This window comes from Anopheles merus, chromosome 2L (genome assembly GCF_017562075.2).
Source record: "Anopheles merus strain MAF chromosome 2L, AmerM5.1, whole genome shotgun sequence".
Classification (NCBI taxonomy): Eukaryota; Metazoa; Arthropoda; class Insecta; order Diptera; family Culicidae; genus Anopheles; species Anopheles merus.
The window spans coordinates 28,858,729-28,880,191 of NC_054083.1; the positions used below are offsets into that span (position 1 = coordinate 28,858,729).

Here is a 21,463-nt window from a genome sequence, read left to right on the forward strand (position 1 = left end):
GCAAGTGTTTGTAATAAATCCATCGTCTAACAGAAGCGACGGCATGGCAACAGGTGCTTTTAGTGCCTCTGCTTTATAGCTTTGCTTACGACCAATGTTCATACTTACGGGCATTCGGGCAGCTTGGTAATGAGTGGGACATTCGATCTTTTTTCGGCATTCTTCTACAGAATAAAGTCGGCTGAACACAGAGAACGAGGGACGTAATGGGGCCTAGTGGTTACGCTAATCGCACAGGATTTATGTAGAGCAAAGCTACGGCCGAAACTTTGCCCGGTTCTAATACGGCCAAAACACAAACACAACAACACCTAACAAAAAGCAGCCTTTCTAGTCTTAATCGCGCACACTGCTGCGTGAAAAATGCTCCATTTTCGCATGTTGTTACAGGTTTTTTGTCCTCCCTCTCTCCCTCTCTCTCCCTCTCTCTCTCTCTCTCTCTCTCTCTCTCTCTCTCTCTCTCTTTTCTCTCTTCGTGAACTTCATCATGCCGTCGGTAATGAATTCCCATCTCCGTTCATCATCCTGCTCGGGGTTCATTAAAAACTTTCCCCCCGGAACGCTACATTTACACACTTTATTTCATCTGATGAACGGTAGCAGCAGCGGCGTAGTAAGGTTAATTATAACTTACACATCGACCCTCGGTGGCTCGCTGGCAGGGCTAGAAAAGGGGGAAAACAAGGGAAACTAGGGAACGGGTTTACTGTATATGCGGGGTAAGCATGCACTGAAGAGTTTTGTTTGGGTTATAAATTTGCTGCACCTAATATACAGTGTCTACACCCATTCTAACAATCGTTGGGCAGTGGGAGTTTTTTTTTTTTTCTTGCCCAATTTCCCAATACAGCCCGCACATCTAAACCATCTATACAATCGAGCACAAAAAGATGTCCACGACACAGCGCATGGACTTCGCGGAATGAGAAACAAAACCTATCCTAGTAACATCTATTAGAAGGTGCGCTCCGTGCATTCCGACGTGACGCCGGACGAGAGTTTGGTTGCTTTGCGTTACCTTTGTAGTGGAAATTCATTAAAGATGATAGCATCTTGTCTGTAGCGTGTCAGGTTGTTGGTACGAATGGGGAAAAACGGTTGGTCGATCGTGTGTTGGTGGGATGTTTTCAGGGCGGAAAGAAAGTACAATACAAACAATGTGAAAAAATGGTTACCACCTTCCATCAATGCACCAGAGAAAAGAACAATACGGAGCAGGTAATTGCCGACGAAATAAATCAAACTTAAATCAATAACATGGCATAAACTGTGCTTTTAACGTTTCCCCATTGTTGTAGCTGTTGTCGAACCATAAAGGTGGGCCCGTCGATGGTAATGCAAACACGCAACGTAAGACACACATACACTGACACACACGGTAATAAAACACAAGCGTATTGCAAACTGTCGCAGGGTGGGGTAGGAAGTTGCTGAACCTCTCTTTTGCGGACGATTTTTCCTACATTTATTTGCTGGTGGAAAAGCGCAGCGAAGCTTTGGTGGCTTTAGGCTGAGGATGTGATTTTTTTTTTCAATTTTGTACAAGCGCTTCCAATTCCGATCAATAGCAAATTTGAGAACAATTTATCGTTCTTTTTAAGAGTTTGAGCAGTTGGCAAGTTGTTCAAACTTTTGGTGCAGCACTTAGCTTACATCGGAGGTGGAGGAAGCGTGTTGCCTTTGCTTGGCATTGAGTTTTGTTTTTATTGATTGCTGCATTATGTTTTCTGGAAACTGTAAAACTTTTAAGCTTATGTATTGCTTATGGGTTTAAAATAAAACGGTAAATAATGTTTGATAGCTATCATTCATTGAAAATAATCATTCGGAATATGTTGGTTCTTCTATGCGTAGGGTGAGAAGTCCAAATTGAAAAAAACGTTCAAATGGATTGAAGAAATAATAAAAAAGCTTTTTGAATTAACTGAATATTGATAGCGCTCGTCCAAGCCCGATAGACCACTTTTGTGCAGTCCTATAAAACAATTTAGAAGTAATAAATGCGAGGTGAGTCAAATATTTCATGGAATATACCACACATCAAATAAAGCTCTAACGTACTGCAGAACATGTGCCATCATCAAACAGTTGGTGGACTATTGAAACAAATTGCTTCCGGGCTAGATTAATAAGCAGTGGGACGCCGTATGTAGAATCCCTACCACGCCGTCACATGACTGCGATGAAAAAATTGCACTGCAAGAATGTTGCGTTATTACCATAATGAACAGAAAAAAAAACACCACGAAGGAAACGGCAGTTTCTCTTTTCACCATCCCAGCCAGGAACGGGTAGCGGTTTGCGGTGCACATTTTTGGAGGCCAATGGAAAGTCAAGCGCCACACGCGAAAAGGCAATGGAGGTCCCCATTGCCGGTTAACCATGCTCACTGCCAGTGCCTAGCACTGCACACAGCATCATGTACGGCGTCTTGCGAAGTGGAAAACACACCTTCACGAAGCACGGAGCTTTTTCCAGCACCGTTGGTAATAATCGTTGTAGCACCGTCGTGGCGTCAGCGCGCACCAGAACACATTACAATGCCTCCCCCCCTCCCTCTTCCTGGCGGGGACGGATTTGAAGGTGAATGAAAATTGATCGCCATGAATACGATTACCATTTATTAGCGCATTCTCGGTGAGCGCTGCCATTTACGCTGGCATCATCACGCATCGCCGGAAGTACTGCAAAGACCTCAGCCTTCTCACACCAAGCATAAGGGTTCGAGCCTAGCCTGCGTCGCCTGCAGGAAGGCATGAAAAATTATCCGTAATAATGCTACGCTCGTAAAGCATGATTTTTCCAACACGACTTCCAACCTTGCTATCTCTGCAAAGAGACAACCAGTGGCGCAAACGTCTCGCCAATATCCCGCAACCATGCTAGAAATGACGTGTGCGGGAATCCGTTCCGTCACCGAGTGTCGTCGGGCAGGAAACGTGCACTACACTAACTTCCGACGGCTCCATCTCCGGAGTAGCGCACTCGAAGGATGAGGATATCATCTTACAATACGACCACGGTGGCCATCGAGCCATCTCATAAACCTATTAGAGAGGTGGCAGCGCTTACCCTGTTTGGGCACCGTAAATGCTTCACACGCTACACACGACGCGCTTTGACTGGGGGAGAAAGGGCTCAACTGCACAGTTGCACCACAAACACACACACACACACACACACGCTCACGCACACAACTGTAGTTGTGGAAGGAAGCAAAGCGAAGGGCGCGCCACTTACAGGGTTGCAGCTTCTGGTTCGATATGTATTTCTCCAGCTTTCTCCGCAGGATTAGTTCGGCCCCGTACCGGCCTTGGGTGCCGTTGTCGACGAGCAGGAAGTATGCGTGTCGGTTGTTCAGCACGGCCAGCTTCGACCTGGAGGTGGGTGTTAAAGGGATGCAAAATTACCATAAGCTCTGTTGACGCTCTTCGGAAAACGCACGCGAGAGCTACACTTACCTGGGCGAGCTGATGCTGTGGCAGGGAACGTCCCGGTTGTGCCCGAGCAGTTCGTGGTTACGCTCCACGATGCCCCAGGGTGCGATACCGATGCTTACCACCCGGCCGGACCGTTGCTGACCCTCGAGCAGTAGCGCATCGCCGACCTGTTTCGTTACACCTGCGAGATAGGAGGCGAGAAGATGCGATGGTGAATGCGATGACGGGGGTTTGAAACGGATCTAATGAAACAGTGTGTTGATTAGCAGGAGCTAGAAGCTATTCGGATGAGATTGTGCCTAGGCTCACAGTCATCTGTCAAACACAATCTAAGCTGCTACTCAAATCACACATACACTTTGTACCGACGTAAACCAAAGGGTCGGATGATTCACATTTAATTTGCCAAACCATCCGATAGGAGGCATTCTGTTTGTCTTTACCAATAATTCTCTTGGAAATGGTACATTCTTCACCATCTCACAGACACACACCTAGACAAATAGATGGTATCGTGAGCTTGCTGTTACAAAACCATAAAACAGACACAAAGGTCTAAAATAATGAGCCAATGGTACTGCAAAAAGGTACTCTTAATGTTGTGTTTGCCACTCGTCTCACTGGTTGGCGGTTTTCCGTCCCACACTTCCACGAAACAACCACGAACCATCTAACGTTTGATGAATCATCCACCATTTTTCGGGAGCCAGCCAGGGCCGGGAAGCTCCGCAAACCAAAAACCATCCGAGCATAATGATATTAACAGATTTTCGCTGCTTTGCGGTTTCCCATTATTACTTTTCCACCGAAAAAGCGCCAGCAAAACGATGTAACGGTATGATGAGATTAGCAACTTTTCCGTGCATAATTGGAGACAGTGAAACGGTAGCAGTTCACCTCAAACTCCAGCACTACCACAGGATCGTAGATATGTGTTCATAAAAAAACTACTATTAGGTGGTGCCGGTAGTTGAGCAGTGCTTGTTGAAATATACCTGAACAGATTTGGTCATGAAATTTTTCGCTAAATTAGGCGCTTCATAATTCCACGAAGACATGGTGGTTCTATACGCCAAGTAGGTGTAGAGGAGTAGAGGAGTAGATGATGTTAAAGACATTTTACATGGGTCTTTAACATAGAAACCTTTTGAATTTTGAGAATAATTCGGTTTGAGGAAAATAGTTGCACAATGGCTGTCTCTTTACTTCCTCGAAAAGGGAACATTTTACTTGAAACGTGGGATGGAAATTAGAAAACTATGTTTGGCACACATTTACATAGACGATCTGAGAACTGGTTTTAAAGACTTCTTTAAATTCTCACACTTCTACGTTCTATTCCTTCAAACCACTAACATCAAAAGAGAAACAAGAACAGCAAACAAATGGTTTTTTTTCTTTGAAGCTCAATGAATCGTTTTATGAGGAGTATTTACATGGAATTGCCACTTTTTAAACAGAAACGATCATAGTAACTGGAAAACAGGGAACATTTTTCATCCAACAAAACAACCATTTTAAAGGACGTCAATCATTTAAGTAAAGAAAACAGATTGAACCATTGATTTGGATTGACAGTTCTATTCCAAGCAAAAGGGGGACATGTTTACATTCCAAAGGACGTGCCCTTTCGGACCTTTGCCTTTCGCAGTAGGGGTGTGCAAGGTGTGCTACCGAAATAAAAATATCAAATTACATTTCAAAACAATTCGTGGCTTTAGGTCCACCATTTTTGGTAGATTCGGTCCTCAATAAAAACATCTCTACACCTGCTTTGAGTGTGACACTGACTTTCCTTTGTCTATGCAAACGATCGTATCTTGTCGTGCTAAAAGCATTTTTGTCGCGGTACACTCGCAACCGCTCGTACAAGCGTGACGAGCAGGTTGTTTGTCTTGCCAAAGAAGCCTTTGGCGGCCAGAATTCACCAGATAGATTCCCCTCGTTACCATCTGCTTACTTACCCGTGTTGGTGCCACCGGTAAATATCCATGCACCGGTAGTTTTGGCCGCCTTCAGTAACCCCTTCCGAAGCACCTGCAAAAGAAAGGCGAGCGTTGAGCGTACGTTCCGGGGTGACTGGTGGTGTCGGGTGCTGCAGGAATGTTATTTCCGGCTCGTCTGCGGTATCCTGGTGCTGCTTACCTTTTTCAACTTTGGCTGTAGCTCGAAGTTAGCCTTGCCGCCCTGCACCGTGATGAGCAGCTTGGGCAGCTCGAGATTCCATTCGCGCGTGAACAGCTGCACCAGCAGCTCCGGCCGGGTGTCGTACGACAGGCGCACGTACTAGCGTACCGCATGGAAGGACGAAAAGTGCAAGCATAAGTTTTATGTGGTATGCTGCCGGGCGTCACCATAACACTGATCAGCAGCTCAATCGTGGTCTGCTTCGTTAGTTAGTTTTTTGTTTTGTGTCACTGTACCTAAGCATGTTAGCTTAATCGATTCTCACCACCCGTTCGAAAGCCATTGACCGTGGGAGTGACGCGCCCACCCCGGGCTCTAAGCTGCAAACTGTCGCCATGCATCTTGACTACGCGTTTAATTACAGGAATGGCAAATTTTGAACCAGTAGGAGTAGGAGAAGCTATAGCAAACGAAGCGAAACTAGAACCGAGGATGACAGCGGTTGATTGAAAGTGATGGCTCTGTTCGTCGCTACCTCGCTCAGTGACAGTGGTGTTTGCAATAAAACTTTCATCATTAACATCATCGGAGACTGCAGCAAAAAAAAGCTGCTCCGTCTACTGATTGAGTTTTCCAGAGATTTACCTGGGATAAGGCATGGGACGTTGCCAGTGCGGCAAAAGTTTGCATGCCACTCTTGTTCATTATGGAAATCGGATTTATTGGTACGCCCGCATAATTGAACCTCAAACAAATTCTGAAGCATCGCACTAGGAGGTGGAATTTACCTGAACGCTAGACGACACGGCGAACGAACACAGCATGGTAGCTGTTTAATAGGTAATGAATTCAATTTACGATTTCAAATCAAAATTGTACGGGAATCGTCATGAATATTGAAATGTGAGCAAAGTTATGGGAGAGATTTTAAATCTGTAAAATTATTATGTGACTTTAATTCCATTGAACTCGTATTAGTTTTAATAAAACTTTAAAGCTCAATGTTTTATGTGTTTATAGAGAATTGAAAAACAATTAAAATTATCATCTTTATAAGACATAGCAAACAGTAATCTCATTAGATAACTAATGGAGTTGCTTCTGAACGGTTGTCAATAAACAAACAGAACAAATTAAAACAGTAGATAACACTTTTTTCGAGTACTAAGGACACTCACCCAGAGGGCAGAACACCCATTCGGCACAAACAGGATAGACCATATTAAAAAGTGAAGCAACTCAACCGTCTGACCGTCCTTGACGTAGGAACATAAATACGATTACAAACTTTAACATTCCTTTTGCCACAATATCATTTGATCCTCTGTCCTAATCTTGAACTCGAGAACGATTCACTCCACATCCCACTTGAACGCAATTCAGCCGGAAAAAGGACCAAACAGCTCACGCACGAAGCATCATCTTCAGGGCTGCCCTTAGCCGTCCCGAAGTTTCGAAGACGCCGTTCAGCTAGTCCCAACACAACGGAGAGAGATTTAAAATTGTTGCTCAAGCCAGGAATCTCAATCATTACCTCCCAGCCACGCCGTGTTGCATCGGGGCCAGAAAAGGTTTACGAGATGGTTTCATCACTTCACACAAGATGACCTTCCCGCTACCTCCATCATCCACTGTTTAGCAGAAAAGTAATCCCTGTCCTTCGCTTTGTACATGCTCCCAACTAGTAATGAAAAGGTCACAAAGGGTTCCGAAAGGGACAAGTGGGCTCACCCGGGGTTCGTTTGATCCCGGGCGAAGAATGCTACGACTAACCTCCAGGCGGGGGGAGCAAAGATCTTTACGCGGGCGACAAGGCGACCGAGGTGCGTTTAAATCCTCTTTGAAAACAAACCAGCCGAACGGACGGAACAGAACGGAAACAAAGACGAAAACGCGCACACAATCGCTAGCACAATTGAAAACTAAACTGTCACACACGCCGTCCCAGCTGGTAAAGGACTCGTCAGGGGTTTGAGATCGTTTCAGCGAGCTGTTGGTTTACGCTCCCCGTCACACACACACACACACACACACACACACACACACACACCACACACACACACACACACAAACATACACACACTTACCTGTGCCTTCGTTGGGTGGGCACCGCCCTGGAACTCGATCGTCCCGTACGCATCGGTCGGCTGAGCTCGGGTGTTTTTCGACGCCTGCCAACTATCGGTCGGTACGCCCGCCTCGTAGCCGGCCAAAACCTGATGGGTTCGCCGTTCCTGACCACAGCAGCATCTGCAATGAGGGGGAAAGAGCAATTTCGGTTCGGTTAGCAGGTCGGTGTGGCTGGTTTGACTTCGGCAGCCGGAATTCAATTATCGATAACCGTACTTTTTGCCCGTTTCGGCACCCTGGTAACATAATTAGCAGGCGAATTCGATCTTGCACCCAACGGGAAGGGTAGCGGTTTCGCTTTTCATAACGCTAGAAATATTGGGTGCCGAAATTGGGCAATAATTGATGAAAGGAGATAGAAATTGTAAAAGAATCAACCACTTTTAAAATTTGATTTCATCTTATTTAAGAAATAAGGTTTAGATCAAACGGTATTGCATGTAATCAGTGTGAAAAGTGAGAAATGTTTCCATATTGAATTATACTGCGATTCATTCAATCTTAAAGACAACTATAGCTTTATTCAACATACATGTGTGCCTTGTCACCATGCAGCACAATCTATTCAGTTCATCAGTGCTAGTCAAGGTAGACCAAATATGAGACTTGGAGACTTGATAAAATGAGAAATTCCTCCTCTGATCCGAATTATTTTTGCTCGGGAAATACTTTGACAATATTGTGCAGTCAAATTGATTCGAAAATGCATGTCGTTGGATACGTTTAGTAGATGGCTTTAGGGAAGAATTTGATGGTCTGAGTGGAGTTCTCCCTTCCACGATTTATTCAATAGAACCTATGTGATCGTACTGGTATTGGAAAGGCTCATTAGGATTATTTTATTCATTTTCAAGCATTTATAATATAATTCATTTATACATAATACAAAAATAAGATGCACCAACTTAATTCAGGTCGAAGGTCATATCCAACATTGGACCAAACCATATGAACCATTTAAATGGGAATATAAATAAGAATAGGGATTTTTTTAAAGACAAGTACCTACATCTTCCCTCAAAAATATGAAAGAAAACAATTCCTAGAGAGATTAAACAGTTCCTATAAATTCTTTTTTTAGTATATCAACTACTTTTCTTGCACCTGAGACGTTGATCGCCGAACCCTGCAATCGAACTGTTTTAACTGTTAAGTGTTAAAAAGTCAGAACAGAACAAAACTCCACCGCCCGGAAATGTCTCGATGGCAAAACCAAACAAACAGCCTACCCACCATCCTCTCCAAACGACAATCACACACATCCGTCCCTTTTTGACGGATGGCATAAACAATTCAAGACATTGTCAGCGAAAGCAAAACTAGACGCTTCCTTTTGGTCGTCAAAAAAAAACCCAAAAATGTTCGCTTGACAAGCACACACACAGAGCACAGAACGGGAAGGAACATTTATTTTTCCTCTGCCATTTCGATTCACACATCATAAAAACGGATGGAATGTCGCCTGGTGCACCCACTTCCTCGTCCCTCGACTCATCGGAAACACACACTCGAGGCTTCTTTTTTTATGTCATTGTTTTATTCCATTCCTTCCTCCCGGACAGCACTGGCGCAGTAACGCTAACGTCCGGTTCCACAACTGCAGGCCCACCCAAAAATCTACATCCGACGCTGGCGACGTGTGTGTCGAGCTATTTCTCCATTTCCCCTGTGGCCCTACCGGGACGACACTGCCGGCGCCGGTCGCATCGTATCGTTTCAATTAAGGTTGCTATTTCGAGGGATTTTTCTATTATTTCATGACCCGGTATTTCGTATCCGGGCGGTGTGCTTTGCCCAGGCCCGCTCGAAACCGGCATAATCTACCGGTGTCGCTCCCCTCCCACCCGGACCCGGCACGGTTCAATACTATTTTTATGGCAATGAACCCAACTCAAATACTTTCGACCACATCATCGAATCCTGAGGGCAACTCGCCCGGGGCTTTTTCCCCCACCCTGATGGGACGAATGAAGAAAACCATGCTGACCACCGGCATCAAGCGTGGTAAGGGCTTTTTTTACGAGATATCATGATACAAGTTGGCACCAAAAAAGGAAGAGAGCAAGCGGGACGAAAAATATGCCATCGATCAATCGATTCGGAAAAAGCGGGACAAGAGAAGAAAAAATCCTCCCGCCGTGCAGGAATGTTGTTGGGTGTGTGGAAAATATATTTCCTCCACCCCCTCCCTCACTCTTCCCGTACCGGTTCAGGTAAAAGCTTTTACTTTGCTGAATGCTTTATGAATGGCTCATCAAACCCCTGAGGCAAACAGAATCACGGCTGTATCGGCGGATAGGTAGCGCGTTTCGCTGGAAAAATGAGTCTCATTTTGGGGTAGATTGCTTTCCGCATCACATGAAATAGTGCCATACATTTATTAACTTCTTTATAATGCGGAACAAATCTATTTCGACGTTTTCGCTTTGTGCTTTTTTTACGCCTTTCTTGGAACGCACAACGGATTCAACAATGCCGAGGACACCTTTTTTGAAAAATCATTCTCTCGTGAGCAAAGCAAACACACAAACGCACAAACCATACACATGGTCTTCAATGATGTGAGATATTAGGGCGGTTTTATCTGTCACCCACTTGAGAAGGAGAAAAGGGGGGAAAAACCCCCCACGAGAAGATGCCAGTAAAAAAGCGTGGCATCAAAATCCTTCAGCTTATCACCTCCGAGTCAACACATCTGGGCCTAAGCTGAGTCTCGTGAGATTTTGCCTCAAACTGCTGCCTCAAACTCCGTGGCGGAAGCCTTATCGATTACTTTCTTGACCTTCCCAAGGCATAGGTATTGCTGCTTCATGGGACAAGTTTTTTTTCAGTCACCCAGGTTTTTTGTTATTTTATTCTTGCTCCCGCCAAGCCGACGATTGCTCTGCTTGCTCTGTACAGGCAATTGAACGGGATGATGATGAAAAGTCACGATAGAACCTAATGTACATTTATTTATGTTTTCGTTGGAGCAGAAGCAACAAAAAAAGAGTCTTCCCGCGGATATGGCACAGAAGAGATCAAACTGGATTTGGGAGTTATGGGAAGGGGGGGGGGGGGAAAGAAGCCGTGTGACAGAAACTTATCTAATGCATCGACCGGAGGGATAAAAGGCTTTTATGTTTCTCCTAAGTGATCTTCGCCAATCAGTTTGTGAGTGAGAGAGAGTGTGTGTGCACGAGCAACTATACTTGTCTGGTACAAAAGGATAAAAGATACAAAAGGATAGACAGAAATGCCCCTGCAACAAAATGTCCAAAGAGTAACAAAAAAAAAGTTAGCTGAAAAATGAGTAGGTAGTTGGTGTCGGCTAACTTTTTTTATTGCCAACCCTACCCTCGCGTATCGTCTAGATTTTCTTCCTAAGTTACGGCTTTTCGTTTCCGCGTTTCTCTGGTGGTGGTTGGTGTAAGCTACAGCGTTGTGTGTTATCATTTTTATGAGGGAAATTTTTAATGAATTTTAATGGCACTATGCTCACGAAAACCGCAACAATCACTGGTGCAACGTTGTACTTTATAACACAGTTTAAATCAGAATTATCACAGCACCAGTTTCATGGTAATAACATAAAATGAGGTTCCATTTATCGAGCATTAACTTAGCCTTTATCAGACAAGCATTTCTCTTGTAACGTTGTTTAGCGATTACCCACGCGCGGGTCGTTCAGCGGATGTACACATCTCGAGTAGCTTGAGCGAAGAGCGACTTAGCGCAAGAGGGTTAAAAGTGGAATAAAACGATGCTCCAAGCATCATGTTTGCTTGTGCTTTACCAACTTACAAACTCGGCCCACCCGTACGAGACCTACATGTGAGACAATCAACTTAAACCCCAAGATTACACTTTACTATGGTAGTTTTAAAATCATATAATCCCTTACTCATAGGCTATTGACCTGGGCCACACAGAGGCGAGTGGAAATTAAATCCCTCGTGTGACATGGCTTGTCTTAAGCCTCATCCTTTTCCTTAAAAACACACACACACACACACACACACACACACACACACACACACACACACACACACACACAGAAACTTCATACTCAGCGCTAAATCTTGCTTCTGTAGCACATAGTACTGTGTTGGTAGATTATTTGTTCGTTGATTGTGCGCTGCTGAAAGAAATGAGGTTGCGACAACCAGACAAACCATCATTTCCTTTTGTCTTTTCACCCCGCACGAAACCGCACGACAGCGTCCATTGAGTGTGTGGTTGTGTTCTTGAGCCCTTTTTACTATGCTTACCCACATGTTTCGCCGAGTAGTGAGTGTTGAAAAGCTGAAAAATCCATCCAATTTTTCCTACTACACTGCACATAACACTTCTCCCCGGAGCAACCCAGCTACTTATCCCACGTGCACGTCTTCTGACGTACAGTAGTGCTTCACTTTTCTTTGAAAAAACGGCACCGAACGCGCTGTCCAAAATTCTGCCCAACTTTAAGCTTCCGCTCAAAACGAGATCCATGTCACAGGGAGTAGAGACTCTCAACACTAACCGAGCACTGGTGGTGGCTGGTTAACTGATAATCGCACCGTAAGCACAGCAAATGTAAAGAAAATAGAAAACGCTACCACTATTTGCCTCTACCACGCACACACTTTGCCCTGGAAATGGCATAACTTAGAGTGGCAGCTTGTTCCACACATCCATTTGACGGTCGACGGTGTCAGCTCACGCTCGCAACCTGTCCGCAGCTTGGACAACAATAATTACACCGAGCGTGCAAAGTGTTGCTCCGCCGTTGGAGAAAAAAAAATGTCGGCGAAAAAGCCACCCGCCAAAAGGTACACTACGAACGGTTGCTCCAAATGCTCCAGTTTTCTACTCAACACCTTTGCCGACGTGAGTACACTGGGTTAAGATGGTGTGCGGTACCATTTTGCAGTGCTTTCAAGTCAAGTCGGCAGGAATGCGAACCGTTCGCGGGTCGAGACTCGACATGGGTGCACCAACACAACACCGCCCCGCCAAGGCGCACTTAAACCAAACGCTTTTGATAATTGAGAGACGACGAATCTCTTACGTGAGCAAGAGGCAGACGACCGCGTGTGCATCATATCACAGGCCGTGTTCTGTTTCTTTTCATCATTCATCTTTCGCCCGCAACCCGCAAACACAGGGGTGACACACAGCCGGAAAGGAATGCTGATGCATTAATTATTGTGACAATTAGTGCAGTGCGGCAAATTGCGCCCGCAGTAGCCACCGAACGATCTTTGGTTTCAATTGTGGAAATGTAACTGAAAGCGAAGAGGTTGATTGGAAAGTGTCCATTGCTTGTTGAATGTACCAGAGATGTCCTATTTTTATTAGGATTCAATCATAAGAGTTATAGTATGTAATGTATCGAGTTAAGCAGAAGATTTGTGAATAATAGTATTCTCAAATCATGTTTTTTCTTTTTATCAAACATCTATAAAATTAAAAAAAAATATTTCTATCACTAATATCCTTTACAATCCCTTTTATTAAGCCATGTTATGATACTTAATATAAAAAATCCAATTAAGATCAAGACACTCTGTGTTATGAATAGAAAAAAAAGAATAAACCCATTTTCATCATTCATTTTCAATGTTGTAATTTAGAGAAAAAAAAACTTATCTAAGCATCAAATAAACACACACCAGCAGTGATTGAAACAATGCGAAGCTAAATAATAAAATGACTCCTATAGATCGACCCAAACAAAACACAATCCCTCCTTTAATTTTTTACTTATTTACTCCTCATAATAAAACGTGATTTTGAACAACAAAAAAGGCAAGAGGAAAACATCCTTTCAACGTAATCCGTACAAGCCCAGTGCTGAAGGAAAAACTTTTCCACCCAATTCACCTTCTCAGCCTTAGAATATAATCGTGGGATTACTTTTTTTCATTGTTGTTGTTTTGTTTGTTTCGGCATCGTAGTCTAGCCACAGGGTATCGAAGGGGTTCCCCGTTTAAAGTCAAGCGATCAGCAGCGCTAAGTGTGTAAAAGCCACCAGTGCATTAAAGGCGACGGCGGAAAAGAGGGCGAGAAAGCAAACAACTTTGCAACCAAACAAAAACATGACCCCCCTTTTCTAAGTGAGGTCTCGTGTTTGTTGGGTGTGCTTTTTGGTAATACTTCTTATGGCACATATTTTTCAAAATGAGGGAAAGTTTTATTTTTCGTTTCTTGTTTCCCCCGTTGTTGAAAGTCGCATGTTAAGAATGTATGAGCAGAGATTAACTGAACATCAGTCTAAAACAAAACTCAGTTTCTGTTCGATACAAGGTAGAAACTTAATTGCTTTCCATGTTTAAAACCACAGAAAACTGGTGCATATTTTAATCAAATTGTTAAACTTATAAAGCAAAACATTTACTTTGACGCACCTAGTAAGACATCCTTCAAATGTTGACAAATTGCATGTATAGCATACGAAAACAACACGCTGGCAATTCATCAAGGGCAATTCAAAGCAACGCTTTAAACGTACCAACACTATCACAAAACACAAACACAAATCCTTGTCTCGCTTCAAGCTGCTTCAAGCCTTTCCGGTAGAAAGCTTGCTCGAGTGTTCTAAGAAATGTTTCTTGGGGAGCTTTAGAATAAAAAAGGCTTCCGCTCCGTTGTCTTGCACCACACTTTTACGAGGAAATCCTGTTGATTCTTTCCTGTCATAAGAATGATATGCGCTGCACAACTTTGTTTTCGCTGTCATTTGCTTCATTTTATTTCGCTTTTTTGTTTCTTGTGCCTTTCGCCCACAAACCCTTGACGAACTCCATCCAGTCGTTGTTTCTTGTTGTAAAAAGTCAAAAATTTGGTTGACTGTTCATTTCCTTCGGTGATTGTTGGCAATGTCTTGGGCAGTGTTGGTTTCCTCGAAACAATTTCTTGCCTCGAAGATAAGAGTGTTATGTATTTAGGTAACTGTACTTTACAACGGAATTATTCTCCAGATTAACATGTTTTGAATGCTTCACTCTGTTTATTCATTAAAATAAATTCCTATTTGCAATTGTATATTATAGGTAGATCCCTAAGAAATAAAATCTAAATTAATCTAATTGCTCTTAAATTTAACGCTAATTATGATAATTTTGACTGGCATCACGCGACTCATTTTTAAACTTTTTACTGTACTGTGCGTTATGTAATGTATTTGTTCGGTTACTGATAAGCTATGTATTGCTAGATTTAAGTTATAGGGTAGTATTAAGTAATAAGGCCACTTCGCTCGGCCAATTACTTCCACAATAAACTATACTATACCATACTACTATACTATTAAAATAACATTTAAAAAACTAAATAAGCTCTAAAGCTCCAAGTCAAAAGTATTTCATTTATTACAATTTCAAACGCTTTGAAAGATACTCGATACATTGAAAGATACTCGAAATGTCTTTAATGTACCATCAAGCAATATGCTACAGTTGCAGAATAAATCATTCCCGAATGCAAAGCATCTCATTTAAATCCCTTTCGTTGCTTTGATTTTCATTTGAATGATAATGAAGCGAAATATCATTACCTTTGATTCCTCAACCATTGGGCTTTTAAATGTGATTTCATCATCTCGCTCCCTGTAAAACAAAAACCGCCACATGGCAGAGACCAATTCAATTTATATTCCCGCACATTAAGATGCTAATGCGCAACGCACCTTCTGTTTCCTCTCCTGTTTCTCTGTCATTTCCCGTCCCTACCAAATAACGCGTTGGAATGTACACGAAATTTTAAATGAATTAAAATAATCAACTAAATGGAATGGAAATAATGCTGCACATCCCACTACTTTTCCTCCTGCAGCCCAGCAGCTGAACAAAAGCAACCAATCCGAACCGTTTAACCATTGCATCCGAAAATAGTTACCAATGGCGCTACACGCATACATGTTAGAGCGTCTAAGTAAGACAACCTCAAGAATTTACCAGTTTCATTAATTGACGCACCTTTACAGAACACACACCGCAAACAATTACACCATTGGAAGGTAGCAATTCAGCGAGAGTGTGCGAGTGTTTAATCAACATTGGTTGGTGGGTAGAGTTTTGTAAGTTCGACAAGACGTCTGCCATACGCAGGCATCTTCAATGAATAATGGATTGTTCATTAGTCAAATCAAACATTCTCTTGCCGATGTGCAAAGTTCAATCGGAAGATATTTGGCCTCAAGCCAACTGAAAACTTCCACATCAATGCGAGAGGCGAAAAGCGTAGTTCTGTACTCAATTCTACTTGTACGCTTCGAACGATTTTATGTTGCAAGACTATTTGTACAATTTGTGAAATAGATAAAACTTTTAAACAAGATTTAAAGAAATTTAAAATGCAATTATATAAATCTATTAAATTTATATTATTATTTATGCAACACTAGGCGCCTCCATTATCCTTACAGCATTCAAAAAAATAGTCTGTGATTTATTTGTGCACCATAATAATAATAATAATTATTATTATTATAATTATAATAAATAATAAATGAATAAAACTGAAACCCTCTTCCAAAAGGTCTTACAGTAAAATAATACTATTATCAGCTGTTTAACATTAGCAAGAGAAAAATCCTCCAATATTTCGTCGTAGCAAATTCTACGAAGTACCGGGCACCTCCATTATCCTTAAAGCGGCCCTTTAAGGTGTGCCAAAACTTCACTCAAGCAAAGCGTTCGATAAACATCTCGCTCGTCTGAAAGCAAATGATAAAGTTAGTACCATCACGTAAAAGGCAAAAGCTCAGCTGAGATAATTTTCCCATGGGACGCTTTCAATGCGGGACCCTTTCAAATGGTCGAATAAATTTTCATCGTCGCTGCTGCTGTTGCTGCGTTCATGCAGCTCTCAACATCATCCATCAATTCCACAACGACTTCACAGACCTGGTCAACCATGAATACACACAAACACACACGCACCTACGACAAAAAAAATTAGATCTTCACAATTTGAACTCCAGTCAGGAAAGTTCTAAAACGTTCGAGGCCACATGGTCTCTAGCTCTATCTCGGTCGGTGTATTGCACACCATCCTGAACCTGACTAATGGGCAATCGTTGATGCCCGTTGATATTTTCCCCGGGGAGCTATTTTTCATGCCATTTATTACCGATGATAATCGTGCTGATTTAATTCGTCAGGAAAGTTCGGATAAAAAAGCGACGAACCGTGTTACAGACGGCTTCAGGGGAAATAAATATCATCACTTACCCCATGGGAAATTACATTTAATTTATTTTGTTTTATTATTTAGACATGCAAGATATTTTTATCAAAAAAAAAAAACATTTTCAGACAGTCATAAAATTTACATTCAATCTTATGATCTTGCAAAGCAATACTAAAATCAATCCTCCTTCGATCTTTATGAAGCATAAAAAAGTGCCATAATTAAAGCACAAAAAATACAACTGCCCAACCTGCGCATCCAACCGAGCAGAATGGACCAAATGCACTTACATTGCTACTTCCCTTCCTTACTCAAAGCGCCTTAGACTTCGTTCCGGCAGCCCACACCGCCTTGGGGTGACTTTTCCCGGCAAAAATTATCGATTTTTCAATAACCGACCTTGCTGTGTCAGGTTGAGTCAGCAGTTTGGCACGGCGGACCACCGAGGTCACGCCTGCTCTGGGTCACCTTTCGGCCCAGGAAAGTGCTAAACGTTTGCTCGCCCGAAAGTAGGTCAAACTCATAAAAACCTCCCAGCATTACTCGCTAGCACGGGCGGCACACTATTTGTGCACTTGACTTCCTCCTGAACTGTTTGTATGCTCTTTCACAAACGAACTAGTTATTTGCTGCCCGTTCGATGAAGCAGTTTGGCAAACAAAAGTGCTATCATTCATGGGCTGCAGCACGGCCCAAACGCGACGAGGAAATGCATATTTGAAGGAAAATATTTACATCACGCAAATAATAACGTCACGCTTTGCTGATTGCGCAATATTATAAACGGAAAGGATTAATCAAACGTAATTAGAATATTAAATGTTAGATTAAAAAGCGACTGAATGGCCGTTTTCCCGTGGTATGCACTCACTACTCCACAAATAGTCCATATTAAGCTTATACGCATGCTAGCGTTAATTAATTTATGACCAGAAGAGCAATATTTATCGGCAAATTTGGTCGGAAATTGAATATTATTTACAAGAAATACTTACACATCCTCATTTCTAGGGCTTGGTACAAATTTTATACATTCCCGCTTTTGAAAATTTGCCTCGATCCAGCTGCGTGCGGTGCGCTGTGATATGTGTTTCGATGTTGTTAGATCCATCCACATCGATAGAATAGAACGAGAGAAGAAAGAAAGAGAGACTCTTCAACATTAGACATGTGCAGTTACATAATGTTACGCTGTCCTTCAAAAAGGAATTGAAGTTTGCTGAAGGAAGAGATAAACATTACTTTATTTAAGGTCAGAAATTTCAAAGATGTATATCCCAATAGTTCTAATAGTTTGTTCGTGCTTCACTTTATTTTATACAGCTGTAAATATCCAACGATTAATGTCGAATGCATTTAAAAGTATGGTGCAGCTAATTCAGCAGTGTTTGTATCTGACGACTCAAATTGAACCAATAAATTTAACACAATGTACACTAAACAGCTCACTTCATTTGTTGTGCTGCCATCTAGGAAGCGTTTTCTAGCACGAGCCTGCAGAATGTGCGATGACATCGTCATAATCGTTCTTCTTTTATTACGCCAGGTCGGTGTTTCATTACATCGCCCACTACTACCTCTACTACTACTATTACTACTTTTACCACACTATATTGCTAAGGCAACGCCAACGACGCTGGTATAAAGGAAAAGCTATCACGTAAGGGCAGAGCCGGTGCAAAATTGAATCTGCTTCTACAATTACTGCATGCGGCGATGTACGTAGCAACCGTTTATCATCAAGATGCAGCTGCTCTGCGAACGTGCCTATTTACACACATACCACCCGCGCACACACACACACACACACACACACACACACACACACACACACACACACACACACACACACACACACACACACACACACACCACGGGGCTACATCCTGCTGCGCGGACTCGTTAGCGACCCCGTTTTCCGTACGTGCACTTCCAGAGCAATCTGCATCTGCACATCATCATGTCGAGCACCGATCCACCATACCGGACATCGGCTGGCTGGCCTCTAGCTGCACACCAGGTGGAATGTCTAAAATGCGCAATCGCGCATTTGATTCGTTTTAATGAAACTTATTCAATTACAACATAACATGCATGCAACATGTACCGCCTTGAGCTAGTGGATGTCGGCTCGCGCATCGCAACTATCGAGCTGCATTCTTCCGTACTGTCGCAGTATCGCTGCATGCATTAAAGCTTGGTCGCATCGTGCAGCTGCTCCTTTGTGGATGCCTTCATCGGGAAGGACGTGATCTAGCGCGTGTGGATGCAAAAGCTTGAAGCTGTGTGTTTTGAGCAGCACTGTGTTTGAGTGCACTGCATAAAATATGGCTTTTATTTTACGTTTCCCCTTGTGATGTACGCGTTCCGTGCTGTCTGCTACCGAAAATTGCAGTCCCGTGCTACCGAGCGAGAATCGCATACACTTGCTCCCACAGACACGAGGTCGATGTCGATAGTTTTTCGTAGCATCTTTTGCCGGAAACCGGAACCAGTTATTTGCAGTAAAACAACAAAACATAAACCATAACCGTATGTGGATGTGACTAGCGGTACGTGCTTCAAGCAAGGACCGTACATGTTGTGTGCTGTGTTTTAAGTTGGTTGGTTGCTTTTTGTTTTGGTATTTTGTTTTATCTCTGACACATCATACATGATTCGTTTTACTAATAAGGATTTTTAAGTATATGTGATTGATTGTAGTACTTGTAGATTGTAGTATATGTAGTATTGTAGATAATAGTTGCACAGAGAATTACAAGTGATTAACTACTGTTTTAAGAAACATGTTTGAAAATACATGATCTTTGAAAATGCACACAACTTATATGATACAGTGAAATATCGGTAAAAATCTATAGATAATGATAATTAAAAACAAATAAAGTTTATCACAATTATTGTTATTATAATTACATTGTTCGTTTTACTTTCACAACTTTATGGATTATATTAAATGATATTTGTAATGCTTATTGTTCTAAGCCAATCATTATAGTTTTAAAGGAACTGTTGGATTGAGTAAGTAACAAACTATTAATTTACCTGATCTTTGCTCATAGTCAAGCCAACTTACGTTTCAGTGCCAATTCGTGTAGGGAATGTTGTGTTGGTAAGCCAATAGTGACAACAATAAGACATCACAACAACAATAAAATAAGCTCATTTCTACAAGATAGCCTTAATGAAGATAGATTGGTTTCAAACTTTTAAAAGCATGCACTTAATTATACATATTTTGAAATATTATTGTTTTTAAATACTATGTAAAACTATTAAATTTGTACACGAAACAGGAAGAAACACTAAACAGTAAAAATTAATAAAATCAGTCATTCTTCAGAGCGCTAACTCTAGTAGTCAATTTGCATTAGATAATTACGTTTTGCATAATAAATGTATACTACTAACTCAACTAATTGAACTTTTACTAGAAAAAAAGACTTCAAACGCATACTAAAGGATCGACAGCAACACGAAAACATATCCGGCCAAAACAAACGTATATCATTTAATGAAATGTTAACAGTAACGGTCATACCATATTAGGTGCTTATGTTTTCCAAATTGACTTTGCACGCCTCGCACACAGCTACACCAAAACGAACGCCATTTCGCGGCAATCCCCCTAGAACGGAGCCGTTCATCGTTATAGTGGAAATAGCTTTCCATTATACACGGGCGGCAAGAAACCGCCCTACAAAACGCTAGCAAAATAAAGCGAATCGTCGAAATTAAGTTGCCACCAGAGTGTATTTACCATTGATTGAATCACTGTCGACGCCGGCCTGTTGTTGAAAGGCACACGCTGGCATCATCTGCCAAGCCGTTGAACAACATATTCAAATCCACCAACCCTACACCATTTTGGACAGCTCAAAACGAACGAAAAGCGGCCACTTCTATAGGTCGTTTACATTATTTGCTTCCATTTTTCTATGCAGCATAATAACATTCACAATAACGGTTATAGTACTACAATGGCATCCCATCCAATCGGGATTTCATACGGGGGCGTACCTAAACCTGGTTAAAAATAACTCGCGAAAATCCTAGCACGACATCCAACGGTTCGACCAAGCTGTTACGTACGTTGTCAGCTCTAACAAAGACTTTTTAATCAAATTGAGTTATACATTGACACTTGCAATAGCTACGCAAACTCTACAGGAAGGATTAAGATGTTTGCTCCCAAGGCAACCCGATACTATTTCCTCCTATTTTATACTATTTCCACTTATTGTGAAACGTTGATGAAAAATAATTCTTCTTCTTCTTCTTTTGGCACAACGACCGCTGCCGGTCAAGGCCTGCCTGTACCCACTAGTGAAGTGCGCTTGGCTTTCATTGAGCTTTTGTTACCGTAGCAGGATAGTCAGTCGTACGTATGGGGGCACTGTCTATTCGGGGCTTGAACCCATGACGAGCATGTTGTTAAGTCGTTCTAGTTGACGACTGTACCACCAGACCGGCCCAAAATGTTTAAAAATTGAAAAAAAAATAGAAATTGGAAATTTAAAAACTACACAGTATGAAAACGAATAATTTTATTCATCACATGACCTGTAGCCCAATCCACCTACACAGTGTATCCACATTTTTATACTTTA

The 21,463-nt window shown here is 42.2% G+C and overlaps 1 protein-coding gene across 28 annotated transcripts in view; it reads right to left on the reverse strand.

Moving 5' to 3' along the window:
- Positions 1–21,463, reverse strand: part of LOC121594671 (transient receptor potential cation channel trpm) — a 64,703-nt gene that overhangs the window by 13,782 nt on the left and 29,458 nt on the right. For 23 of the 28 annotated variants that reach the window (XM_041918200.1, XM_041918214.1, XM_041918206.1 and 20 more), the window contains 7 exons: positions 17,849–17,931; positions 7,655–7,817; positions 5,586–5,726; positions 5,405–5,477; positions 3,462–3,621; positions 3,241–3,377; positions 1,019–1,057 (listed from right to left, as the gene is read on the reverse strand). In XM_041918200.1, the coding sequence (XP_041774134.1) occupies positions 1,019–1,057; positions 3,241–3,377; positions 3,462–3,621; positions 5,405–5,477; positions 5,586–5,726; positions 7,655–7,817; positions 17,849–17,931 (796 nt within the window). The remainder of the gene's footprint in view (positions 1–1,018; positions 1,058–3,240; positions 3,378–3,461; positions 3,622–5,404; positions 5,478–5,585; positions 5,727–7,654; positions 7,818–17,848; positions 17,932–21,463) is intronic. The other 5 variants (XM_041918208.1, XM_041918215.1, XM_041918195.1 and 2 more) reach the window with 1 other exon arrangement.